This window comes from Mauremys reevesii, linkage group 16, assembly GCF_016161935.1.
Source record: "Mauremys reevesii isolate NIE-2019 linkage group 16, ASM1616193v1, whole genome shotgun sequence".
Classification (NCBI taxonomy): Eukaryota; Metazoa; Chordata; order Testudines; family Geoemydidae; genus Mauremys; species Mauremys reevesii.
Window position 1 is genome coordinate 4,138,889 of NC_052638.1, and position 27,882 is coordinate 4,166,770.

At 50.5% G+C, this 27,882-nt stretch overlaps 1 protein-coding gene across 1 annotated transcript in view; it reads left to right on the forward strand.

Moving 5' to 3' along the window:
* The window catches only part of HYDIN (HYDIN axonemal central pair apparatus protein), a 399,212-nt gene that overhangs the window by 77,041 nt on the left and 294,289 nt on the right, over window positions 1-27,882 (forward strand). The window contains exons 9-10 of the mRNA XM_039503100.1: window positions 11,905-12,106; window positions 21,817-22,000. Of these exons, the coding sequence (XP_039359034.1) occupies window positions 11,905-12,106; window positions 21,817-22,000 (386 nt within the window). The remainder of the gene's footprint in view (window positions 1-11,904; window positions 12,107-21,816; window positions 22,001-27,882) is intronic.

Here is a 27,882-nt window from a genome sequence, read left to right on the forward strand (position 1 = left end):
TCTTTGAGATATGTTGCTCATGTCTATTCCACAATAGGTGTGCGTGCTCGCCACGTGCACCGGTGCTGGAAGATTTTTCCCCTAGCAGTACCCATAGGGGAGCGCCCCAGTGACCCCTGGAGTGGTGCCTCCATGGCGCAGTATAAGGGGCGCTGCACACTCCCCCCACCCTCAGTTCCATCTTGCTGCCACTGAAGGTGCTTTGGAACTGCTCTGCTCCAGCTTTCCTGTGGCTCATCCCCAAAATTGCTTGTTCGTTCAGTGTATGTGGTACCTGTAGTTAGTTAGTTTAGTTTAGTTTAGTTTAGCTAGAGTGCCCAGGCTGGGGCATGCCCCGTCAGGGCCGCCCAGAGGGGGGGGCAAGAGGGGCAATTTGCCCCAGGCCCCGAGCCCCACAGGGGCCCCCACGAGAGTTTTTCGGGGCCCCTGGAGCGGGGTCCCTCACTCGCTCCGGGGGGCCCGGAAAACTCTTGCGGGGCCGGGCGCAGGAGCTTCTTCGCTCCCGGTCTTCACCGGTGGGGGGGTCCTTCCGCTCCGGGGCGGAACGATCCCACGCTGGCGAATTACCGCCGAAGACGGAGCGGGACCCACCGCCGAAGTTCAGCTCGGTCTTCGGTGGTAATTCGGCGGCGGGGGGCCCTTCCGTTCCGGGACCCGCCGCCGAAGTGCCCTGAAGACCCGCGGCGGGGTCCCCTGTTGCCGAATTACCGCCGAAGACCGGGCTGCACTTTGGCGGCGGGTCCCGCTTCGGCGGTAATTCAGCGGCGGGGAGGCCCCCGCCGCGGGTCTTCGGGGCACTTCGGCGGCGGGTCCTGGAACGGAAGGGCCCCCCGCCGCCGAAGACCCCGGGTCCCCGGAATTCTCTGGGCGGCCCTGTGCCCCGTGCCCTGGGTTTTAAGTCATGCAACACTTGTTGGCGATCTATGCCAGTGAGTGATCTGCACGCGGACTGTCTGCGCTGTTTGGGGGAAACCCATCTCAGTGTTCGCTGCAAGATTTGCAAGTTGTTTAAGCCTCAGACCAAGAGAGAAAGGGACATTAGGCTCTGGGCTATTCTGATGGAGTTGGCACTGACCCTGGCTCCGGTGCGCCGCTCCAAGTTGGCACTGGGCACGGCGGTGTCAGTGCATGGCGACCCTTAGGCACCATCGACTAGTCAGCACTGCTCCCCATCCAAGAAGGCTAGAAAGAGGCCTTCTTCGCTGCGGCACCAGAGTAAACCCGGGACAGAGGCTACACCCATGTTGGGCAGTCCTCGATCCCCACTGGCCTCTAGGCCTCCGACTCAAGTTGAGCGGAGTAGCCTGGCCCATTCGGAGCAGGCCTCCCTGGATGTCCGGAAGCCCTCCACGCCGTAGGCCCTGCAGGTGGCCCAGGATGTTATGTCCATGCCGGTACCAGGAGCACTTCCGATGTCAGCTCCGCGCTCCAGACGCAAGTCACCGCTGGGATCTCCGCAGTCGCCCCCAGCTCGATACTGGTCTCGGTCGATGGAACGTTCCCGATGCCATTCGCCGCCCAGTGACTATTCAGGGCAAAGTCCATGTGGATCGCCCTTGACGCCCACCAGGCTGTCTGGTTGAGTTCCATCCGACCGAGACTCTCAGCAATACTCCACCTCAAAGAGCGAACACTGATGGGACCGAGGCAGATGTTGCCAAAGGTCCTCGTCTCAGAGTGGTTATCGCAGCTGGTCACGGCACGGACATCAATGTCGTTCCCATTCGGCGTCCCACTCCAGGACCCCACCACGGCACTGCCTCTGCAATCCCGGGCATTGATCGCTGGCGTCTCGCCATTGTGGGTCTGCCCGCCTGAGCCAATCACAGAGCAGCTGTTACTGATGGTATCAGTCCTCCACATCAGGATCGCAGTCCCGTGGTCAGTGTCACTCCCAGCGGCACCGCTCCTCCCAGTCTGGGGACAGCGGCAGGTCGTATGTCAGCCTGGCCTCCCTTCGTAATCGTCCATCGATGGGCCAGGCCGAACAGCCAACTATGCCAGTGGCTGGTCCAATGGTACCAGTGGGCACTGGGGCTGGAGCCTCAGAAGGACCATCGGCCTCCCTCTCCAGACCTCCGCGGAAGGAGTCAGTGGGATGTACATACTCGGCACCATGCCTGGAGACCGACCAGGTGGTGAACCCTCCAGTGCTGGTGGACACACAAAGTACCGTGCCAGCATCCTCACCCTCCCTGGATGAGGCGATTATGGTCCCGCCTCCCTCCATCCCACAGGAGGACTTTAGGGCCCACCAAGAACTCTTAAAAAGGGTGGCATCAAGCCTCCATCTCCAAGCAGAGGAGACGGAGGAGCCCTCGGACTTCCTGTTTAATGTGTTGTCCTCCTCCGCACCAGGCAGGGTGTCCTTGCCTCTCCATGAAGGGGTGGCAGAAATTTCAAATGCCCTGTGGCAAACCCCGGCCTCACTGGCCACCATCTCTAAGAGAGTGGAACGGAAGTATTTTGCACCCGCCAAGGGGCATGAATACTTATACACCCACCCTGCTCCTAACTCCCTGGTGATTGAGTCGGTCTACCACAGGGAGCAGCAGGGCCAGCCAGCCCCTACCCGAAAAATAAAGATTCATGGAGGCTGGATTCTTTTGGAAGAAAAATTTATTACCACCAGGCTCTCCTGAGTTCAATCTGTGGGGCTCCCTGCCCAAGTTTGAGGACTCCCTCCAGGAGCACGACAGGAAGGAGTTCAAAGCTCTGGCGGAGGAGGGTACAGCGGCTGCCAAGGCAACCCTGCAGGCAGCTTTGGATGCAGCGGACATGCCACGTGGTCCATGGCCTCCTCAGTGTCCATGAGAAGGGCGTCATGACTCCTGCTCTCTGGGCTGTCCAGCGAGGTGCAGACCTCCCTGCAGGACCTCCCATTTGACAGTAAAGCTGTGTTTGCTGAACAAACGGATACAAAGCTGCATGGCCTGAAAGACTCCTGCACGACTGTCCAGACTCTGGGTCTCTATGTTCCAGCTCCAGCTAAACCTAAGTTCAAGCTGCAGCAGACTCCTGCTCAGGCCACCCACCCAAAATACTAGACTGTTTATAAGAAGTCATGGGACTATAAGAGGCACCCACAGAGGCAGTCTCAGCCTGCCCCCCATTCTGGGTCCTTCAAAGGAAAGCAAGTGGGGAAAAGGTGGTTTTGACGGGACGCCCGGGGGCGTCCTGCCAGTTCTCATCAGGGATACACCCTCAATAAAGCTTCCCTTCTCCAATCGGTTGTGTGCTTTCCTCCCGAAGTGGTCGCAGCTGACCTCGGACCGATGGGTCCTCAACACCATCTCCCAGGGCTACACCCTCCAGTGTACTTCCTCCCCGCCCAACCACCCCCCACCCCTGTCCCTTCTGGGGGACCCCTCACATGAGGCTCTGCTCGAGCAGGAGGTGGGGCGGCTCCTGGGCCTAGGAGTGGTGGAAGTGGTATCGGGGGAGTTCAAAGGCAAGGGGTACTACTCCCGCTATTTCCTTATCCTGAAGGGGGGGCTCAGGCCCATCTTGGACCTGCGAGGCCTGAACCGGTACATGGTGAAGTTCAAGTTCTGCATGGTCTCCCTGGCCTCTATCATCCTCTCCCTGGATCCCGGGGACTGGTACGCTGCCCTCGATCTACAGGACATGAACTTCCACATCCATATATTTGAGGGGCACAGACACTTCCTCCATTTCACGGAGGGGCAGGAACACTACCAATTTACAGTCCTCCCGTTTGGCCTCTCCACTGCCCTTAGGGTATTCACGAAATGTATGTCGGTGGTGGAGGCTTACCTCAGGCGCCGGGGGTCCAGATCTTCCCCTGTCTGGATGACTGGTTGGTCAAGGACAGCTCCCGGTTGCAGGTGCGGGATCACTTGGCACTCCTTCTGTCCACGTGCACCACTTTGGGCCTGTTGGTAAACAACACCAAATCCATGTTAGTCCCGTTTCAACGCATAGAGTTTATCGGGGTGGTCCTGGATGCCTCGTCGGCCAAAGCCTCCCTCCCACCAGACAGGTTCGAGACCCTGAAGGTGCTCATTGACACAGTCACAAGGTTTCCGGTGACAACAGCCAGAGCGTGCCTCCAGCTCTTGGATCATATGTCGGCATGCACTTATGTGGTCCGTCACGCCAGACTCAGGATGAGGCCCCTCCAGCTTTGGCTGGCCTCAGAGTTCTCCAGGCCAGGAACGGGATGGACAAAGTCCTCACGGTCCTACCCGAGCCAGTGATCACCTCCCTATGGTGGTGGTCCTCCCCGAGAAACGTGCTCCAGTGAGTCCCATTCAGAGGCAGGGCCCCATTGCTGGACTGGTGTCTGACATGTCGGACCTGGGATGGGGGGGTCCATATGGGGAACGTTTAGACCCAAGGTCTGTAGTCAGCTTGGGATCTGACCCTCCACATAAAGGTCAAGGAGCTCAGGGCGGTATGGCTAGTGTGCATGGCCTTCCACTCACACCTGGAGGGCCGGGTGGTCAGGGTCCTCACGAACAACATGGCCTTGATGTTCTACATTAACAGGCAAGGTGGGGATTGATTCTCTGCCCTCTGCTGCAAAGCCCTCAGGCTGTGGGACTTTTGTATAGCCCACGACATCTGCCTACAGGCCTTCCATCTGCCTGGTGCCCAGAACGCATGGGCGGATCGCTTGAGCAGGGACTTCTCCTCTCAGCATGAGTGGTCTCTCCACCCACCAGTGGTGCACAGACTTTTCCAAGTGTGGGAAACTCCCCAGGTGGACCTGTTCACTACTCAGCAAAACCATTGTTGTCCCCAGTTCTGCTCCAGGGGAGGGCTGGGATGGGGGACTATCGCTGATGCCTTCCTCCTGTCCTGGTCAGGCCAGTTTCTCTATGCCTTTCCCCCGTTCCTGCTGATTGGCAAGGTCCTGGAAAAGATAAAGATGGACAAGGCCAGGGTCTTTCTGATTGCCCTGGCATGGCCCATGCAGCATTGATACGGGACCCTGACAGGCCTGGCGGTCGCCCCGCCATGGCCATTGCCGTCCCGCCCGGACCGGCTCTCCTAGGACCAGGGCCTCCTCCTCCACCCCAACCTAGTGATACTCCACCTCACGACATCGCTGCTCAGTGGTTAGGTAGGGAGGAAAGGACGTGCTTGGAAGGGGTTCAGCACATCCTCCTAGAAGGCAGGCAGCCCTCCACGCACCGAGCCTACTTGGCAAAGTGGTCTCGGTTTTCCAGATGGGTGGACGAGCGGGGCATTTCCCCGGTGGCCGCCCCGATCCTGCTTATTCTGGACTACCTCCTTCACCTTAGAACCCAGGGCCTGGCGCCCTCGTGAGTCAAGGTGCACCTGGCGGCCACACAGTATTCTCCCATGCTATGACTGGCCAATTCCTTAAGGGGTTGGATCATCTCTTCCCGTATGTTAGGCCCCCAGTCCCGCAGTGGGACCTAAACCTGGTGTTGGCCCTTCGCACAGGGCCCCCGTTTGAGTCACTAGCCACATGCTCCTGGTCACACCTCTCGTGGAAGGTGGCCTTCCTGGTTGCGATCACATTGGCTAGGTGGGTCTCGGAGCTCAGGGCCCTGACCTCCGAACCCCCATACACGATGTTTCATAAAGATAAGGTCCAGCTCTGCCCACACCCTTCATTCCTCCCAAAGGTGGTCTCCACCTATCACATGGGTCAGGACATTTTTCTGCTGGTCCTCCGCCCCAAGCCCCATGCGTCCAGTGAGGAGCGCCATCTCCACACGCTGGATGTGAGACGGGCTCTGGCTTTCTACCTGAAGTGGACTAAGCCTTTCAGAAAGTCCTTGCAACTGTTCATTGCCTCGGCCGAGTACATGAAAGGTCAGCCGATCTCCACTCAGCGGCTCTCCAGCTGGATCACCTTGTGCATCCGTTCCTGTTATGACCTGGCGGGAATCCCTCTGCCACCAATTGTGAGGGCACACTCGACTCAGGCGCAGGCCTCATCGGCTACCTTTTTGACCCACATCCCTATTCAGGACATTTGTAGGGCTGCCATGTGGTCTTCAGTTTACATGTTCATCTCGCACTATGCGATTGTCTCCAAGACCAGGGATGATGCCGGGTTCAGCAGGGCTGTGCTCTGTGCCGAGAGTTTGTGAACTCCTACCCACCTCCAGCAGATATAGCTCGGAATCACCTACTGTGGAATGCACATGAGCAATCACTTGAAGAAGAAAAGACAGTTACCTTTTCTGTAACTGGTGTTCTTCGAGATGTGTTGCTCATGTCTATTCCACATCCCGCCCTCCTTCCCCTCTGTTGGAGATGTCTGGCAAGAAGGAACTGAGTGTGGGGGAGCGCACAGCACCCCTTATACTGCACCATGGAGGCACCACTCCAGGGATTGCTGGGGCGCTCCCCTACGGGTACTGCTAGGGGAAAAATCTTCCAGCACCGGTGCATGTGGCGAGCACACACACCTATTGTGGAATAGACATGAGCAACATATCTCGAAGAACACCAGTTACGGAAAAGGTAACTGTCTTTTTGTTCATTGTAATGCAATTCTTGATTTGATATCAGATAGATTTACAGTAGTTACCTGAACCAGTGACAGGGGCTAGGATAGTCTAATTTCTGAGCAGTGACCTCTTTTGAATCACTAGTTAATTTCTTTAATGTTTCTGTCCATACAGTTTTAATTTGTAGAGCTAGTTACAGTAGTGATTTTTCTGCTGTTTTAGATGGGGCTGTTCCACTTGTTACAGAGTTGGCTGAGAACCTCTGTCTCTCTCCATGGCCCTGTGTAATGAGACAGGGCCAGTGTATTGTCACTGTAAGGGTATATGGAAGAGAATTATGTCTTAGTCCGATTTTAGATATCTGTGGGCACAACATTCTAGCTCAGAAAACCTGTTACTGCAACACTAGGATTAGGTTTCAGAGTAGCAGCCGTGTTAGTCTATATCCGCAAAAAGAACAGGAGTACTTGTGGCACCTTAGAGACTAACAAATTTATTTCAGCATGAGCTTTTGTGAGCTACAGCTCACTTAGGGCTTTCATTTCCTAAAGTCTGGAGATGCCAAACCCGGGTAGGTTTGCACTCACCTGTATTTGCACATCTCTGCATAATAGCGAAGAGCACAATAATTATGTGCCAAATGTGTTACTGGTGCAATAAGCAAATCTCCGTTGATTTCAGTGGAAGAGTATTAGCAATGAAACCGGGCCTCTGTATGCAAGAACTGAGTTATGTTTGCTATGGGACCATTGTTCATTTAAAATCTGAGCCTTGGCACTACATTTAATTTTTTTTTTTTTTTGGAGTAACCACTAAGGGAGAGATTTGCATGTGAGTCCAGATCTCATGTCACATGCAAGTGATCTTGGAAGAGTGTGCTTTCATTTTCCATTACAGGTCATCACTGACTGCAGCCTGTTGAACCTTTCATTAGTGGAAGTCGCCAGTGGATTCTTAGATGTTATTAATTTAAGCCTTGGCTGCATGTGCAAGTTAGAGTGCATTAAATCAGCCCCAGGCACCCTAACTCCTGAGGTGTCCACACTGGCAAGGCACTTAGAGCGCCTGGACTCTGCAGCTGGAGTGGCCCTGGTAATCCACCTCCATGAGAAGCATAGAGTTTGCTGCGCCCTGGCTGAAATGCCAGGGTGTCAGTATGGACGAGGTATTGCATTACTGTGCTGTGATTGGCCTCCAAAATGTCCCACAATCCCTTTAAGTCAAGTGGCCACTCTTGTCATTGTTTTGAACTCGGCTGCAGACATTCAGATATCCCCTTTCAAAGCTCCGTTTCTGACAGCCGTCTGCTTATCTGCTCCAGGACACAAAGCAAACCATTACTGTGGAATGCTCCTGCTGCAGAGGTAGGTGTCTGTGCATGTGTGTGTATGTGTGTGTGTGAGAGAGAGAGAAAGGCAGGAGGGTAGGGGCTGAGGTCGGGGTTTCTCCCCTTCCGCTTGCCACTGTCTGAATTTACAAGACAGCATGCTGACACACTCTGCCCCCCAAAACACACTGTCTCTCCCCCCACATACACACAACTCCCTGTCACACTCCACCCCCCACATTTGAAAAGCATGCTGCAGCCACTTGCACACGGGGATAGCTACCACAATGCACAGGTCTCTGTGGTTTTGCAAGAGCTGCTAATACCATTGCGCTTGCAGCTGACTGTGAACACACAGCAGTGCTTTCCCTGCTGCTGTCTCCGAGGGCTGGTTTAACTCCCGGCGCTCTACATCTGCAAGTGTAGCCACAGCCTTAGTCATTGCTGCCTTGAACAGCATCTGAATTGTTTGACACATTTTCCTTCTGATCAAACAGCACCTGCTTGGAAAGGCGAGAGCTGCTTGAAGGATGGATTGATTTGTTAAGTGGTGTATTGTGCATCTGTTTACCAGGCTATTGGGATGAAAGTCCTTGCACTTGTTTCCACGTCTGCCAAAATTGATATTTCAGCCAGGCGGGTACCATAGCTCATCATTATCACAGCATCAATAATGGTTAAAAATAGGCACCATCATCCTGTATATACTGCAGCCACCACTTTCAGAGCTTCCTCATTCGCTGATAGTTCTGGGCTCTTCCTCAAATATATTCTGAGAGATTCCTCCACTCTGCTTGGTAGTGAAGCCTGTTCCATGACTCCCAGTAATTCCAGTGACACAATGTGTGGTTGACTTGCAGGAGACATCTCTGCTTCCCAAGGGTGGTGCAGAGCAACTGATGGGCCCCTTTTGTCTACCCAATTAAAGAAAGGGCTAGGATCGGGGGTACTGCTTTGCCTGTCCCAAAAATCGGTTGGAGCATAGTGTTTAGATCAGAGCACTGCCCGAGGACAACACAGCTTAACCTGTTGACCAGTATTATTTCATTGCTTCCTTGTACTCCCCCATCTGATGTCTCCAACTGGTGACTCTTGTCTTCTACTTAGCTTGTGAGCTTTTGTGGGCAGGGACCATTTGTTTATTTTGTGTCTCCACAGGGGTCCTGGTCCACAGTGAGTGCCTTGATACTACCATAATACAAGTAATAAATCAACGAATTTCCTGAGCTTTCATTCTAGCCTGGAAAACAATTCTTTAAAACTGTAGATTTTATCAGTGGCAATTATTAAAGGATGACTTTTATAAATGAGCAGTTGCTGAAGGCCAGCGTAAATAATGCAGTGATTTAACAACGTCCAAAAGAAGCTCCTGGATATGGGCTGGTAGGAACAATATTGAAATTACCTGCCTGTAGAAGTCTCTCACTTCAAGAATTGTAACTGGTGTACTACCATGAAGGAAATTTGAGTATGGGAGCTTATATATGGTCTCTCCTCAGCCAATGCAGATCAAGTAGATCTCTGAGGCAATGCTGTTAGCCTCCCTGGAAGTGAGAAGGACCAAGTGCCTCATTCTCGAGCATCACCTGCTGGTGACTCCAGGGATGGTCCAGTGAATAGGGCGGAGGTTTGGGAGAGCTGGGTTCTCTTCTCTTCTCCTTTCTGCCACAGATTCCCTGTGTAATCATGGGTAAGTCACTTAGTTCCCCGTCTGTACAGCAGGAGTATAGAGGATAAAAATACATTAATGCTTGTGAGGTGCTCACGTACTGTGGTAATTGTGGCCATATAAGTACCAAACCAGACAGATATGGAGCCATATTAAGGCCCATCTGAGTGACAGGCTATAATTTTTATTTTCATTTCCAGTAATAAATTGTGAGGACTTTCTCATACCTGTAAATCTTCAGCTGCATTTATTGCTTAAAGAGGTGATAGCAAAGCCTGATTAAACCTTTGAAAGCCAGTACAAAAAGAGTTAAATCTGAATTTCCATATTTCCCAGGCATTTGAAACCTCAGACATCTGCTCATGTTAGCTTCTTAAGAGATTATCATCACAAATCACAGCAAAAAGAAGGTGCTAAGGAATAAAGGAGCAGTACATATCAGTGAAGATGAGAAAAACATGCAGCATATTATTCAATATGTCTGTCTAATGACTCTGGTTATCCTCCCCTAACATCTGGAGCAGTTAATGATGAAATATTTGCTGCAAATTTTAATAAAAATCCCAAATTAATTTTGGAAGTTTGTCCGATGGTTTTCTCATCCATTCATCCAAATAGGCATTCAGATAAACAAGGTTCTCTGACTGTGTTGTAAGATTGGTATGAAGAGAGATGTTCTGAAAGTTCTTACGTCTGGTAGTTCTGGGGTGGCAGGCCCAGTATTACTAGAGGAGTTCTCTGGGATTCTGTATCACCTTGTTTATTTTACGCAGTCAGTTGTTTCCTATGGCATAGGAAAGATAATTAGGTGGTTCGATCTGTTATTTAAGAAGGAAAGAAGGTACCATGATGTGCCAAATTGCATGTGTCTGTAGGCTTGCAGATAAATGCAAACTGCAAACATACCTTGGTGCCTGCTGTGTCAAACTAGCTTTCAAAAGCCCCACGCTCCAATTACTGTGGTTTGCTAATGTATTAAAAGTCCCTTTTGATTTAGATTTCCAGCATAGTTTCCTAACTGGCTGTTGAGTGAGTTTGTCTTTTATTTGTCCTGACTCTATGTAAATAATTTATTTAACAGTATCTAAGGGCAAGATGATTGACAGTCTCTGTAATAAGGATGTATTCTGTAAATAAGGACAGGGCTGACATACTCAGTTTCAGTAAACATGTGGCTTCATGGCTTCAGAAACATCCCAAACTACTAAACTGCAGAAATCTACCCTGTCAACTGAAATTTTCAACTGCTGTTACAGTCAAGAGATTTATTTTCCTTAAATATTAAGATACAAAGAGTCCTAAATGAAATGTCACATCTAATTTGGTGCCCAAGACATGAAGCCTGCAACTGCCCCCAGCTAACCCTGACAGCTCCATGCTTGGTGTCAATTCATCTGCCTCACAGTGAAATCCACAGCATATTGCTGACTCACTGGGATCTGAGCTTTCTATTGTATATTAAGCTATTAATGGATCCATATATTGAGTATGCTTTCAAATGCAGCAAGAGTTACTCCCATCCGCCCTGGAGCTTTCAGTGGAATCCCTACACTTTTTACCCAGGCCGACACTTTGAAAAGAGAAGATTGTGGCACAGAGCCTCGGCTAGTATAATTGGATGTGGGGCCGTTGACTTCTGTGGAGCTACACTGATGATTTATACCAGTGGAGTATCTGGTCCCCCATGAGCTTTGACATGTGCCCAGGTTCTGTACACAAAGCCTGGTGCACATGTCACCTGTACCTTGGTGTGCTCCATCCCCCAACTTGTGAACACACATCAGGGGCCTAGTGTGTGCTAATTGGGTATGCTCACTTTAAAAAATGTCAGCCACTTAGACTCTTCTAAACAGAAATCCACTTGTTTTCTGTGATATATTGTCTGTTATGCAAGCCAGATCCTACACTCAGTGACGAAATAATCCTCTCTCCTGTCAGTCTGAACCACCATGTGTCCCAGGTCCTGTCAGTGTAAGGTGATCAGGAAGGGGGGCATCACAGTGATCAGCTCAGATCCATGAAGTACACCGGATGCCCTGAGCAAGAGGTGTCCAAGGTGGGACTTTTCAAAAGCACCCAAATGATTTAGGAGCACAGATCCCATAGACTTTCAGTGGAACGTGTGCGCCTAAATCACTATTGCACCTTTGAAAATCTCACCCTAAACTATTAGCAACCTGGGGAGTGGACATCTCCACAAAGCTCCAGAACTGGGGTCCCACTCATTGCAGTCTCAGTGTACCATCACCTTGTACTCTTCCTTGGAGAGAAAACATGAGTACATCCAGTAGTGAGAGCTGAATCCACGTTGCTCTTGGCCATGTCTGCCATGAGGATATGTTAAATATATCAATTTATTTCATTACATATCCATCCATATTTAGGTATTGCTCTAAACAAAAAAAATTCACTTAGCAAAGGCCATTGAGTTTCTGTCCTTTGCTCTGTCCTAGGTGAGGATATCCACATAAGTTTGTATGGAGCGGCCACAGACGTCAATGTCAGACTGGACAAGAACTCCTTGACGATTGAGAAGACATTCATTACTTTAGCAAACCAAAGATCAGTGCTTATACACAACCGAAGCGACATCATAGCACACTTCCAGTGGAAGGTCTTTATTACTCAAGAAGAGGAGGAACGACAGAAGCTAAGGTTAATTTGAAAGATAGATTGAGATAACTGGCTCTGTGGATGCGGGGAAAGCAGGGAACATGTTATTCCTTGACTTTAGCAAAGCTTTTGATACAGTCTCCCACAGTATTCTTGCTGGCAAATTAAAGAAGTATGGACTGGATGAATTGCCTATAAGGTGGATAGAAAGCTGGTTAGATTGTCGGGCTCAATGGGTAGTGATCAATGGCTCCATGTCTAGTTGGCAGCCAGTATCAAGTGGAGTGCCCCAAGGGTCGGCCAGTTTTGTTCAATATCTTCATTAATGATCTGGAGGATGGCGTGGACTGCACCCTCAGCAAGTTTGCAGATGACACTAAGCTGGGAGGAGTGGTAGATATGCGGGAGAGTGGGGATAGGATAAAGAGGGACCTAGACAAATTAGAGGATTGGGCCAAAATAAATCTGATGAGGTTCAACAAGGACAAGTGCAGAGTCCTGCACTTAGGACAGAAGAATCCCATGCACTGCTACAGACTAGGGACCGAGTGGCTAGGCAGCAGTTCTGTAGAAAAGGACGGGTTACAGTGGACGAGAAGCTGGATATGAGTCAACAGTGTGCCCTTGTTGCCAAGAAGGTCAATGGCATTTTGGGCTGTATAAGTAGGGGCACTGCCAGCAGATCGAGGGATGTGATCATTCCCCTCTATTCAGCACTGGTGAGGCCTCATTTGGAGTACTGTGTCCAGTTTTGGGCCCCACACTACAAGAAGGATGTGGATAAATTGGAGAGAGTCCAGCGGAGAGCAACAAAAATGATTAGGGGGCTGGAGCACATGACTTATGAGGAGAGGCTGAGGGAACTGGGATTGTTTAGTCTGCAGAAGAGAAGAATGAGGGGGGATTTGATAGCTGCTTTCAACTACCTGAAAGGGGGTTCCAAAGAGGATGGATCTAGACTGTTCTCAGTGATACCAGATGACAGAACAAGGAGTAATGGTCTCAAGTTGCAGTGTGGGAGATTTAGGTTGTATATTAGGAAAAACTTTTTCACTAGTAGGGTGGTGAAGCACTGGAATGGGTTACCTAGGGAGGTGGTGGAATTTCCTTCCGTAGAGGTTATTAAGGTCAGGCTTGATAAAGCCCTGGCTGGGATGATTTACTTGGGGATTGGTCCTGTTTTGAGCAGGGGGTTGGACTAGATACCTCCTGAGATCCCTTCCAACCCTGATAGTCTATGATTCTATGATTGTTTTCAATATGACACTCAGTCTTGAGTAAAGCCCATGTTCAGTCTTTCCTGTTCTTGAATGGATTATGGCAAATTAAATTTCGCTCTAACCATCCAAGGCTGGGAATGTGCCATTGGCCTCTAGGGCAGTGGTTCTCAGCATTTTCCATACCGGCCCCACCTCTCATACAGCTTTTCTGTTTATCACCCAATAAATGCCATGGATGGATTGTTTCCATATTGAAATGGCTGCACATTTCTATCATAAAACGTTAGCAATGACAAAGCCAACATCTAACAAATGTATCTACCAATGAGGCATCTCTTTCCTAACCGTAGCCATTCTTCTTCCCTGGGCCCCTCTTGCCTTTCAGGCTGCTCGCACTCCATAAGAAGGCTAATTTAAGGGCTTGGCACTTTTTTGGAACACTCGTCTCCTGTCAGTGAGAATTTATAGCTGGAGAACACCCAGACTTAACATGTGGGGAAAAAGGTGGTTCAGCCTGCAGCAGTGACCTGGGGATGTTATTGCTGTTGCCATCCCCTGCTTAAGGCATCAGAGACTCATTCTTCAAAATGTCATTGCAAAGAAATGGACAAAGGGACGTTTCAAGGTCTTGACGAAGCCTGTATTTTGGCATCCCTAGAACTGGGCACTTTTGGGAGCTCTAAGTTTTCCACTTGCCAACAGCACTTGTTTGCACATATCAAATAGCTTAGGGCCACCTGCACCCCTCTGTTGATGGGAGGGGAGGGGAGAGGAGCAAAGGTTGGCTGGTGGCCACAGAAGGATACTTGGGAGTTGCGTGAGTTTTGTTTCTGTGGGCTCCATCTGGGGTTCCCTCCCACCCTCCCTGACAGAACAGCGGGAGAGCCTTTCCTGGTCTTTTGTGAGTTTTTTGTATGATATCTAGGTCCTCAATCATTTCACAAACTTTAAAAGAAGGCCAAAGAGAGGCGGGAGTGGAGTGTGTGTGGGTTTCTCTCTCACAACTCAGGAGTTAGGGATGTCCTCCCTGCACACATACTCAGCCCCTGAGATTTCCCTTCCCTTTGCAGGTATGAGGTCATGGCAGAAAGGTATAAGTGTGTATGAGAAGTGTGCTGGGAGAGTAACTAGTGTTCTGCTGCTCTCGTAGGCTTGCTCCCTGTGTTTGCATGGCATTCCATTCTAGTAGCAGGGAGAGTTGCTAGCACAGAACAACAGTGCAGCAAGAGACAGAGAAAAATTGCAAGGACATATGGCCAGCAAAAACATCCCTAGGTCACAGGGCCAGTATGAGGGGAAAGTCCTGCGTAGGTGAGCATGGGACAAAGATCTCATCTGGGATAAAATAGAGCGGGAGGGGGACTTTCTTCACTATGGGACAGCTATTGTCATTTCAAGTGCACACTAATGGTTGCAGTTAGCTTCAGAGGTGAATTTGGGAATTGCACTGAAAAGCCTAGGTGATTTGGGGATCTCGTCTGTAGCTTTTCATACTTGGATGGAAGTAAGTGTCAAAAAGCTACACTTCAGCCCATTGATGATCTGGGAAGTGCCTTAGACCGGAGCCAAGTTTTTAAAGGCCTCTGAGCAAATAAAGATCAACATAATTAGGTCAGCTATGCCTTGAAGGGCATAACTAGTTTTCCACTGTTCTCTGTGTTTAATTACACAGTATATGACTTCTGTGCAAACTCAGTGTTCCAAAGAAAAATCGAATGACCTTCTGTTTGTATTTCCCTCCTTGATTTCTTCTGCACCCCTTGATGTTCCTCCATCCCTGGCAGGCCCCTAAATGGCCCCCTCTAGGAATGGCAAGGTTTCCCTATAGCCAAACCCAACCAGGATTTTGTACTGGATTTTCTGATAACTTCCAGTTCAAGAGTCCATTCTGGATTATTTGCTTTCTACTAGTGGTGAGCCCAGTGAGATGGCCTCCTAGCACACCCCTACAGTACAACACTCCCCTGTTTGCAGTGATTCTCCCACAGGGGCATTCACAGGAATTTAAATTTGACCCCTTTAGGGGGGGGACACAGAAGCTTGCTCTCCCTCCCCCTGTCTCGGACCCGGGACGAGCTCAATCTTCCCTCCCTCCACCCTGCCCCTCTCCTGGTCCTGGCAAGAACTCGATCTTCCCTGCCTCCGTGGCCCCACAGCCAGAGAAGTTCTGTGCCCCAAGGATTACTGGGAGGCCCATGCCCCTGCTTGCCACCCCTGCACATGCTCCTGTTTCCCCATCTTGGAGGCTCCCAAAGATAAGAGCCCTAACCTATACCTTACCAGCTGCTGGCAACCTGCCCTACAGACCCCTCACCAAGTGCCCTGAACTGCTGCCCAACCGCCAGCTTAGTTCAGGCTCAAAAAACATGCTATATGGGATATTGTGCTGAGCTTCCCTGAGCACACACTGAGATCAGCCAGCTGTATGGAACCCAAATATCAGGAGTTAACAGACTTGGTTCCAAGGCTAGTTCAAGCCAATTGGGAGCCCTCGTGAAGCCATTTTATTCAGCTCATCTGTCTGCATGGCTAAAGGTTGAGCATGCATCTTCCATACTCTGCCTGGTCCGAATTCTCTCCCGTGCCAGCTGCAGGTTCAGTGGAGCACCCAGAATGGAGAGAGGAGAGTTTCTGGAGTGGGGTTGCCAGGTGTCCGGTTTTCGACTGGAACGCCTGGTCGAAAAGGGACCCTGGTGGCTCTGGTCAGCACCACCAACTGGGCTGGTAAAAGTCTTGTCGGCGGTGCTGGGGGGCTAAGGCAGGCTAGTTCCTACCTGTCCTGGCACTGTGCTGCCCCCTGGAAGCAGCCAGCAGGTCTGGCTCCTAGGCAGTGGGGCCATGGGGCTCTGCACGCTGCCCCTGCCCCGAGCACAGGCTCCGCACTCCCATTGGCCAAGAACTGTGGCCAATAGGAGCTAGGGGTGCGGTGCCTGTGGGCGAGAGCAGTGTGCAGATCCTCCTGGCCGCCCCCCGCCTAGGAGCTGGTCCTGCTGCTGGCCATGTCCGATTCACAGCACGGAGCCAGGACAGGAAAGGAACCTGCCTTAGCCCCCGTGCTGCACTGCTCTCAAAGCCCCCCTTGGTACGCCTGCCCCCACCCCGAGCCCCACCCCCCCGCCCCAGCCCTGAGCCCCCCGACCCGGATCCCCCTCCTGCACCCCACACCCCTCATCCCTGGCCCCACCCCAGAGTCCTTACCACCTCCTGCATCCCAACCCCCTGCCTCAACCCACCGCCCCCGCCTGCACGCCGCATCCCTCAGTCCCAACCCCCCGCGTGGAGCCCCCGCCTGCCCCCCAAATCCCTCATCCCCACCAGAGCCCACACTCCTGGCCCAGAACCCTCACCCCCTCCCACACCCCAACCCCTTGCCTCAACCTGCAGCCTCCTCCTGCACTCCAAATCCCTCGGTCCCAACCCCCAGCCTGGAGCCCTCACCCTCCTACACCCAAAACCCCTCATCCCCTGCCCCACCACAGAGCCTGCACCCCCAGTTAGAGCCCTCCCACACCTCAACCCCCGCCCCCAGCCCAGTGAAAGTGAGTGAGGGTGAAGGAGAGCGAGCCACCAAGGGAGGGGGAATGTAGTGGGGGGGCCTCAGGGAAGGGGTGGGGAATGGGGCAAGGCCTCGGGGAAGGGGTGGGGCTAGAGTGTTTGGGTTTGTGCAATTAGAAAGTTGGTGATGCTATTGTGGAGGAAGCTGGGGGTTGGTGCATGGAGGTTTCCTATTGAACAGATGCAATAAAAAGCAGGGGGCACCCAAGGGCCCACATTATTGTCCCCACCAGGCTCTCCCGAACACAGCAGCTTTTACTCCACACCATCCTGACACTGCAGGATGAGCATAATCCTCACCCGAGCATCCAGACCCGAGAGGGCAGCATTGTCTAGACCAGCCCTGCTTGGCATCACAACATGATGTGTTTGTTGCCTGGCTGGAGGAGCCTGAAGGCACAAACCCATCACTGAGGGTCGGGGCGGCAGGAGAGAGCTGACCGCATGGCAGAGCCCTGACCGAGAGCATGAACAGAAAGAAAGAGTCAAGGCTAGTCGCCATGCCCAGGAAACCTGGCACCCAAGGACTGGCCACTTCTCCGTTCAGCCAGCTCTCTACTGCTACCTATGTCCTGGGACTGTCCTGGGAGGGAGTCTTGGGACTATCACACAGTGATATAGGCTGGGTTCAGGGGCCCTGAATTTTGTGGCAGGAAGCTATCCTGATACACGGTGGCATTGTAGATCAGCTGTAGAGAGAATTTTCCTATTGAACTAAATGCAGAGCTAGTCCAAGGGATATTTTCAGCACTGGTGTTGGTGACAGGGTCTGCCTGAGGCTCTGTCTGTGTGAAGTTAGCACTAACCATGAGCGAACTGTCTTTCTAATTGTATTTGACTTTTGAAGTGCAATAATCACTGTCCTTCTGCTTTCATTTCCCTGCCCATTTTGTTACATATGGTGCCTTGCACTCTCCCCACAGAACTGTCACCCTGTGGCTGCTTCTAGCTAGGAAAGTGGGGCATGCAGCACCTCTTTGATTGGATACAGCAATATTTCAAGCAGGAAGAGACTTGCCCTGGAGAGATGGAGTGTTAAGCTTTCCCCTGCCCAGCCCAGAGAGCTGTACTCCATGAAACAAATGTTTGCTGACCAGCTGTGAAAGCAGGGTCACCATCTATGGCAAAGGGGAGGGAGCCACCTCTTCTTTTTCTCCACCCTTCCCCGGCTTTAGCCGAAAATATATTTAATTTTTTCCCTATGTTCCTACAGTTAGGCAAGGCTAGTTAAACAACCAGGCATTTGTGAGCAAATACATATGGCAGGAAGGCAGGTCTAATAGTTTAAGAATATCAATAGCCTAGAATAGCAAATCTGGCAGATGACCAGCTTGGCTTAATAGAAAAATCTTCGGTGAGCTTAAACACAAAAAGGAAGCTGACAAGAAGTAGAAACTTGGACAGATGACTAGGGAGGAGTATAAAAATATTGCTCGAACATGCAGGGGTGTAACCACGAAGGCCAAAGTACAATTGGAGTTGCAGGTAGCAAGGGATGTGAAGGGTAACAAGAAGGGTTTGTACAGGTATGTTATCAACAAGAAGGTGGTCAGGGAAGGTGTGGGACCCTTACTGAATGGGGGAGGCAACCCAGTGACAGATGATGTGGAAAAAGCTGAAGCACTCGATGCTTTTTTTGCCTCAGTCTTCACAGACAAAGTCAGTTCCCAGATTTCTGCACTGGGCAGCACAGTATAGGGAGGAGGTGAGCAGCCCTCAGTGGTGAAAGAACAGGTTAAGGACTATTTAGAAAAGCTGGACGTGCACAATTCCGTTGAGCTGGATCTAATGCATCTGAGGGTGCTGAGGGAGTTGGCTGATGTGATTGCAGAGCCATCGGCCATTATCTTTGAAAACTCATGGCAATTGGGGGAGGTCTCGGATGACTGGAAAAAGGCTAATGTAGCCTTCATCTTTAAAAAAAGGAAGAAGGAGAATCCGGGGAACTACAGGCCAGTCAGCCTCACCTCAGTCCCTGGAAAAATCATGGAGCAGGTCCTCAAGGAATCAATTCTGAAGCACTTAGAGGAGAGGAAGGAGATCAGGAACAATCAACATGGATTCACCAAGGGCAAGTCATGCCTGACCAACATGATTGCCTTCTATGATGAGATCACTGGCTCTGTGGATATGGGGAAAGCAGTGGATGTGATATATCTTGACTTTAGCAAAGCTTTTGGTACTGTCTCCCACAGTATTCTTGCCAGCAAGTTAAAGAAGTATGGATTAGATGAATGGACTGTAAGGTGGGTAGAAAGCTGGCTAGATTGTCAGGCTCACTGGGTAGTGATCAACAGCTTGATGTCCAGTTGGCAGCCGGTATCAAGCAAAGTGTCCCAGGGGTCTGTCCTGGGGCTGGTTTTGTTCAACATCTTCATTAATGATCTGGATGATGGGATGGACTGCACCCTCAGCAAGGTTGCAGATTACACGAAACTGGTGGGAGAGGTAGATACACTGAAGGGTAGGGTTAGGGGCCAGAGTGACCTAGACAAATTGGAGAATTGGGCCAAAATAAATCTGATGAGGTTCAACAAGGACAAGTGCAGATTCCTGCACTTAGGATGGAAGAATCCCATGCACTGCTACAGGCTGGGGACCGACTGGCTAAGTGGCAGTTCTGCGGAAAAGGACCTAGGGGTTACAGTGGATGAAAAGCTGGATAGAAGTCAGCAGTGTGCCTTTGTTTTCAAGAAAGCTAATGGCATACTGGGCTGCATTAGAAGGAGCATTGGCAGCAGATCGAGGGAAGTGATTATTCCCCTCTATTTGACACTGGTGAGGCCATACCTGGAGTATTGCATGCAGTTTTCTGTCCCCCACTACAGAAAGAATGTAGACAAGTTGGAGAGAATTAAGCAGAAGGCAAAGAAAATGATGAGGGGGCTGGAGCACATGACTTACAACGAGAGGCTGAGGGAACTGGGATTGTTTAGTCTGCAGAAGAGAAGAGTGAGGGGGGATTTGATAGCAGCCTTCAAATACCTGAAGGGGGATTCCAAAGAGGAGGGAGCTCGGCTGTTCTCAGTGGTGGATATTAGGAAAAACTATTTTCTTAGGAGGGTGGTGAAGCACTGGAATGGGTTACCTAGGGAGGTGGTGGAATCTCCTTCCTTAGAGGTTTTTAAGGCTGGGATGATTTAGTTGAGGTTGGTCCTGCTTTGAGCAGGGTGTTGAACTAGGTGACCTTCTGAGGTCTCTTCCAACTCTCATATTCTATGATTTTATGATTCTAAGTATAGAACAGGGGAGCTGGATTCCTAGGTGCTACTCCTAACTCCACAGACTAATTATGGAATCTTGGGCAAGTCGCTTAAGCTCTCTACCTCGGTTTTTTAATCTGTTTAATGGAGAGACCTACCTCACAGGCTTAATTCCTTACTGTTCACAAAATACTTGGAGCTCCTGGGGTGGAAGGTGCTATAGACATGGGTAGTATTATTTCATTGGGCAAGCCAAATATTGTCTGTTTATCCTGAGAAAATCAGGAGCCGAAACAGGGATAGAAAAATCAATGGGACTTGTGCCTCTAACTTGCTTTTGAAAATCCACCCAGTCCTTATCCAAATATTATCCTTTCTGATGATCACTGCTGCTGTTGCTCCTGCCAGTGATAATGGCCTTTTTTGCTGTGCTGAGCTAATTTATCCTACCTGACTGCCACATGCAGCGCTTCCTGTAGCTGAGTGTACATGACATTCTGTTTGAAGGAGTAGGTGGACTCCACATGTTACCATCAGCTGGTAGAAGCTGTGGAGCAATAGGAATGTAGACACACAAGTCCCGTTGACTTTCCAACTGTTATTCAGAGGTCCTGACTTTCAAAAATCCTGTTCTTCAGCAGTGTCAAATGGGGAGGTGCAGCGGGGTGGTCACCCGCTCCTGCCCTGAGGTCAGGGCCAGCTCCAGCGTTTTTGCTGCCCCAAGCGGCAGAAAAAAAAAAAAAGCTGCGATCGGCGCCACTTCAGCAGCAGCTCCACCGCGTCGCTTCATTCTTCGGCGGCAATTCGGTGGCAGGTCTTTCCCTCCGAGAGGGACTGAGGGACCTGCTGCCAAATTGCCTCCAAAGAGACGTACGTTGGCCGACCCAAGCACCTGCTTGCTGCGCTGGTGCCTGGAGCTAGCCCTGCCTGAGGGGTATAAAGACAGCCCTGGGAGAGGGCTGTTGCAGGGGGGAGCAGCTACTAGGCTGATTGGGGAAGTAGCCACAGCTGGGCCACGCCCCAATCAGGCCTCAGCTGGCCCTATATAAGAGGCTGGGAGCCAGGAGTTCATCAGTCTCTCTCTAGCTGTAGAGGGAGATGGACCTGAGCAGAATACCTGAGTGGAGCAGGGCTGGGGAAAGGCAGAGGAGCTGGGGAGCTCCAGCCTGGAAAGCCCCAGGCTGTGGCCTAGCAGAAGGCCAATGGGTACTGGGGGTTGCAGAGGGCAGCCCAGGGGGAGGCAATGGCAGCAGGTCCAAACCCAACCTTGCCGGTGATGAGTAGGCTGATACTGCAGTCTGCCCCAGGGCATGGGGCTAGATGATGACTGGCAGTAGTCGTATACTGAGGTGAGGTGGGGGTAGTGGGTGGGGGTTCCCCGGAGTGGGGAGACCTGGAGAAACAGTGGGGTTACTGCCAGGGGGCAGCACCCATTAAAAGGGTCACCTGGGGTCTGGGAGGGACACGGGGAACACTGGCTGGCGGGGCGCTCTGGAGGCTGGAAGCTAATTCCCTGAGATGACCAGCAGGAGGCACCACAGGGGTGAGTCCTGCCCAGTTACAGGAGGCTACTGGCAACTGAACTTGAAGAATAATTCCCCATCATGCCAGTGTGGAAACCAGTTGATTCAGTTACTTCCTCTGTAGTGCCGTGGGATGCTTCCTCATGCACCACACAGCAAGGGCCATCACCCATGTATTCAAGTGACAGCCTTTAGCAATACGTTGTTTATTAAATTATCTGCTTTGTTTGTTTCTCTCCCTTTGGTTTCAGGCCCTGTTACCAACTGCAGACCCAGGAAGAGGATGGGACCGATCCATTTCTGGAGGAATGCAATGCAGACCCTGTGTTCCAAAAGCGCCTTTCCATTCTTTCCCGCACCTTCCAGAACCACAGGGCAATGATGCAAGGAGACTCCATGTTCGTCTCTGATAATATCTTCACTATTGAGCCAGTGGTAAGTGATAGCAGACTGAGAACACTCCCCAGAATGGATCAGACCATAAACAAATAAAGACACTGATTAGTTGATGTACTGAGGATGTCAGCTTTGCAGGTTTTGCAGCTAGATTTGAAGGGCAAATTGTAACGTCATTTCTGAACTGGGGGCTTCCAGTGGATAATGACACACTGTTGCATTAGATCTACAAGTTGGTTTCTAGCAGGCAGTGTGGTCCAGTGGTTAGGGAGTCTGTTGAATTGGGTTCTATTCTCTTCTCCATGACTGAGTTGGATAAGTTACTTTAGTGCTCTTTGCCTAAATTTCCCCATCTGTAAAATGAGGATAATGATACTGACCTTCTTGTAAAGAAAAGCTTATACTTAGGAGCTAAGTATTATTATTCGGACATTTAGATCTACATTTATTTAGCTTTCTTTCCATAGCAGGTGTTGTTGGAAATGTGGCTATTTATTCTCTGCACCTACATAACATACACTTGCAATTTTCATGGTTCAGAGAGGTGCTGATTTGGGCACATCTGGCGTATGTGGTGTTTCAAGATTAATAAATCATACGTTGGCCAATGCAGGTCACACATTGGCCCTGTATCCCTAAAAGGCCTCTTGGTTTAGAGTCAAATTCAGGCCAGACAGAAGCATGGAGGGTTAACTCAATGCAATTCCGTCCATACAACTTTGACTCACCCCATGTCTGAATTTGCCCTAAAGTGTCATTCATGAACCCTCCCATAAAATGGCACGTTGGACTAGGCTTTTGATTGTAAAGATCTGTACTTTTCGAAACAATCCTTGCCGTTTTGTTTATATCTAGTGTAGCTATGTGAAAAACAGGCACTTCAGTTAATTGGAGCCCTAATTCTCTGAACGTTTTCACTGTCTGATGCCAGCAATATGTGTGTGTTCTTTTTGCTGAGCAATGACACAGCATTCTCTTTTGAGTAAACCCTGGAATAAATCCAACAGCTCCTTTCTAATAAAATATAGGAAACTAAATGAGTCAAATTCTATTCTCAGTTACTCCATTGTTTGTCTGGAATAATGCCATTTATGACCACAGAGCAGTGGTCCCCAACCTTTTTACACCCAAGATCACTTTTTGAATTAAGGGCAACCCAGGATCTACCCTGCCCCTTCCCTGAGGCCCTGCCCCACTCACTCCATTCCCCCCCCCCGTCATTCACTCTCCCCCACCCTCACGCGCTTTCACCAGGCTGGGGGAGGGGTTTGGGAGGGAGTGTGGGCTCTGGGCTGGGGCCGAGGGGTTTGTAGTGGGGGGGGGGGGCACTGGGCTGAGCCGGGGGCAGGGGGTTGGGGTGCAGGAGGAGGTGAGGGAGGGAGACAGTTTGGGTACAGGAGGGGGCTCCAGGCTGAGGCAGTGGGTTGGGGTGCAGGAGGGGGCACGGGGTGCTGGCTCTGGGAGGGTGGTCAGGGCTGAGGTGCAGCCTCCTGCTGGGCAGAAAGTTACCTCCGGCAGCTCCCAGTCGGTGGCACAGCGTGGCTGCTGCTAAGGTAGGCTCCCTGCCTATCCTGGCCCTACACCGCTCCCGGAAGGGGTCAACGTGCCCCTGTGGCCCCTGGGGGGGAGGGGGGAGGCAGCACATGGCCCCGTGTGCTTCCCCTCTCTGCAAGCACCGCCCCCACAGTTCCCACTGGCCAATGGGAGCCGCGGGGGCAGTGCTTGTAGGCAGGAGCAGTGCACCAAGGGAGACCCCTGCCCCCCCGCCCCTGGGGCTGCGGGGCAGCACTGGCCACTTCTGGGAGCAGTGTGGGGCTGGGGCAGGCAGGGAGCCTGTCTTAGTGGCAGCCCCGTTGTGCCACTGGAGATCGCGATCAACTGGGAGAACCTCTAGGATCGACCGGTCACTGCCATAGAGCCACTCCAGAGTGACACTGCTGTCATTGAGAGCAGATGCTGTGCAGTCATTGTATCAGTGGCGTATGCGTGGGGCCGTTTAGCTTTACCAAGGTCACACAGCAGGCCAGTGGCAGAGTCTAGAAGAGGATGGCTCTAACCACTAAAAGGAAATATCCTAAGAACCTGAGTCCCATTTTCAAAAGCCATCTAGCCCCAGATCCTCAAAGGTGTGTAGGCTCCTGACTTTCAGGGATTTCAGTGGAAGTTAGGAACCTAAATATCCTGGTGCATCTGGGACTTAATTCTCATTGGAAGTCAGTGAGATTTGGCTTCCAGGTGCTTAAGTCACTTCTGAAAATGGCACTTATGTGCTTTTGACAATGTTACCCTTGGTCACTGTGCAGGAATGTTTAGGGCAGCATGTAGCGTACAGACAATGCACTATATAAATAGCAGTGTAGGCAGTGAGGCGTGGCTTGGATGAGTAGAGAAGAATAGTGCTCTGCATTCCTGAACCCTCAGGATATAGACCCTTCCTGGGCTGCCCAAGCGGTGTCTCCCATGTCTGCTGCTATTGTTAGCAGTGTAATGGCTCAGTGCCTCCCCACTGCTGGAGCTTTCCCCTGCTGAAGTGAAAGCCTCTGGCCTGGGAAGGCTCTGGCAGCTCTCACTCCTGCCTTTCCCTGCAGCGCGTGGCTGCACATGTAGTGCCTGTGCTCTACACATCGCCATTAGGTGCAGACAGAGCTTAACTGTAACATCCTATTCACTAAGTCACATGTCCATTGATTAGACTAGAGCTACTTGATTTGCAGCCGCTCTATTGTACAAACAGGTACTGCCATTTTTAATTCCCTTCTGACTCTGTACCTTCTCGTTTCCTCTCGTTCGTTCTTGTTACCTTTTCAAAAGATCACAATTTTGCTCATCTAGTCTTCAACTCTCTTGCACTCTCATCCTCTGTCTCTTTGTTTTTCTGACTCTTTGTCATTTAAAATCTCTCCTCGTTGGTTCTAGTGCTATTGGGTTAGGCTTTGCACTAGGAAAGCATCCAGATCTTGACTAAATGTAGCCTCTTCCTAAAGGGAGATATGGCTTTGGTTGTAGAAGCATCTGCTGAAGCTGTGTGTGGCTCATTGGATCAAGTCAGCACCTCTGCCCTTATTTGCAGGTGGTGGTGTGTTTAGAGAAATGACCATAGAAATGTTGATTGATACAGAGTTAACTTGACTGACAATAAAAAGGAAAAAAGATCAATAATGTCTTAATTATCATGTGAATAAAACATTTTGAGCAGCCTTCCAAGCCTGTGGAAAACAAAATGTTATGCAACTCTGACTTTCCAACTGCATCTCGCATTTGGTTTAATTTATTTTTTCAAATAGACGTGATATGTCTGCAGCAATAGCTGCAATAGAAGCCCAGGTGACTACCAAAGACACTGATCTCACTGTTTGCTGCAGATTTTTTTTTTTTTTTGCAGCATACTGTGCCATTAGCTGTGAGTCACATTGGGAGCACGAGGGAGCTGACTCCTTGGAAATGGAAACCAAGGAGGACAGGGATTTGCTACCATTGCACTGTCCTTGACAAGTCACCACTGTCTTGTCATTGCCTTCCTGATTAATGCTGATCCTCTGGAAATCTTCCTTTCCAGGTTGTGATAGTGCTGCCATTTTTGCAGTAGGCAAGGAGAGGCAAGTGTGTATAGGAATTGTTAGTATTCCAGAGGCTCTCCAAATCAGCTGGAGACCTGAGTGGTTTGTTTAGTGGCACTCATTAGAACAAGAGGCCTTTTCTGATCAAGTCTTTGCCAGGAGGAGTCACCACTATTGCGAGTGATAGCATCCGTCCAACAACCCCATTGTGTTTTCAATGAGGCTTCACTTGTGGGGAAAAACACAGGACAAATGTTGGCTTTTGCACTCCTTTTTATATGATGGGTCTGAAGGGATGTGTTTGCAGTCAGTAGCTCCTCCTTGAGCTCCATTCCCAGCTCTATTGCTGATTTTCTGTATGGCTTTGGGCAGATGACTTCACCTCTTTGCATCCGTTTCACCCTTCTATAAAATGGTATTAGCCATGCTCTACCTCCCTCCCATGTGGGCTGTGTGAAGATAAATCAGTGAGGACCAACTTTACACAATGGCCTTTCATTATAGATGCTTCGGTTTTGGGGTGCTTAACTTCAGATAGCCTAGGTTCTGATTTTCAGAGCTGATGGGAGCCACTGGCTTTTTTGAGAGTTCTGGGTGCTCGGCATCTCTGAAAATCAGGCCCTAGATGTTCAAGGATAGGCACTCAAATGTAGCACCACTTTATAGATGTTACAGGCCATATATCCAAGAGTGCTTTGGACTTGTAGAGTGCTATATGTGCTAAACATTGCTTAGAATGCCTGTATTGCACTGCTTTACACCATATGTAACACAGCAAGGTAACAACGCTTGTGTAACACTGACAGACCTTGGTCGTCGGCGGGCAGGATCGAACGTGAGACCTCTGGAGCTAAAAACATGAGTCTCTATGGCATGAGCTAAAAGCCACATAATTAATAGCTAAGGCTGTAGAGCAGCCTCATTAACGCTCTCTAAGTGGTCTCAGTGGCTCTAGAGGGGACAGAACACCACATCCAGAAGGTGTGTGGGTTGCACTTGTACCTCCTTTTGTGCCGTATCATGATACAACTGCCACATGGTATACAACACAAAGGGGTGTTGTATCTTGTCTCTGACTGCCATTGAGCCATATACACTAAACTATCATGCTTGCAGTTTTGTATCTGTTATTTCTTTAGGAGCAGGTGTCCCCTGTAGCTTTCCACATGTCGATTCAAGAGGACTTAGCTGCCCAAGCTAACCTATCCTCATCTAAAAACGTTTAGAAGCACACATACCTGTAACAGCTAGTCTCAAAGGGCATGTAGTGAAGCATAGTCTTTTAACCAGCAGCTCCTGTTCTTCTATGGCTTTACAGAAATGTACAGAGACTCTTGTACAGCTTATTTTAATTTCCCAGGAGAAATAACTCTCAGTATTTCTCTAGTTTACAGTCTGGCATATGCTAACACTGAAAGAAAAAAAAATACTCCACCAGAGAGGTCCTTTGGGGCCATCTGCCTGTCCCAAGTCAGGGTAAAGGAGGAGGGTTGGGCGTGGGGCTAGCAACTCCACCCCGTAAAAAAAAATCAACTTGCTACAGAAACGCCAACAATAGAGATAACAGAGACTTTTAGCCTAGAAAAAGAAGGGTCTTCAACTCGAAGATGCATGACGCTGGGTGGTGAAAGCCGCGAGGAAGCCACTAAGCCGATTACCCTTCTTGCAACCAGGAGGATTACCATCGGCACATGGAACGTGAGGACCATGTATGAGTCAGGAAAGACGGCATAGTGAGACAAGATGGACGCAAGCTGGACAGAGATGACTATTGACAGGAGAGCTGTTGCTGTATTCAGGACATGAAGAGAGCGACGCACCCCACACACAGGGAGTAGGCTTCATGTTGTCCAAGCAGGCACAGAGAGCACTGATTGGTTGGGAGGCACATGGTCCCAGGATCATCACAGCATCCTTCAGAACTAAAATGAAGAGGATTAAGACAACCAAAACAACCATCAGGAAGATCCAGACCTTCATTAATAGCTGCCTCAGAAGGATTCTCCAGATCCGCTGGCCAGACACCATCAGTAACATCCACCTCTTGGAGAGGACCCGTCAACTCCCAGCAGAGGAAGAAATCAGAAGGAGAAGGTGGGGCTGGATAGGACATACACTACGCAAGCAGCCAACTAACATCACTAGACAGGCACTGTGGTGGAACCCCCAAGGCAAGCGGAAAAGAGGCCGTCCAAGAAACACCTGGCGACGCGACCTTCAGGCTGATAGCAAAAAAATGGGCTATACCTGGAACCAGCTAGAGCGAATGGCCCAGGATAGAGGACTCCGGAGATCTGTGGTTGGCGGCCCATACCCCGATTGGGGTGACGGGCATGAGTGAGTGAGTGAGTGAAAGAAAAAATG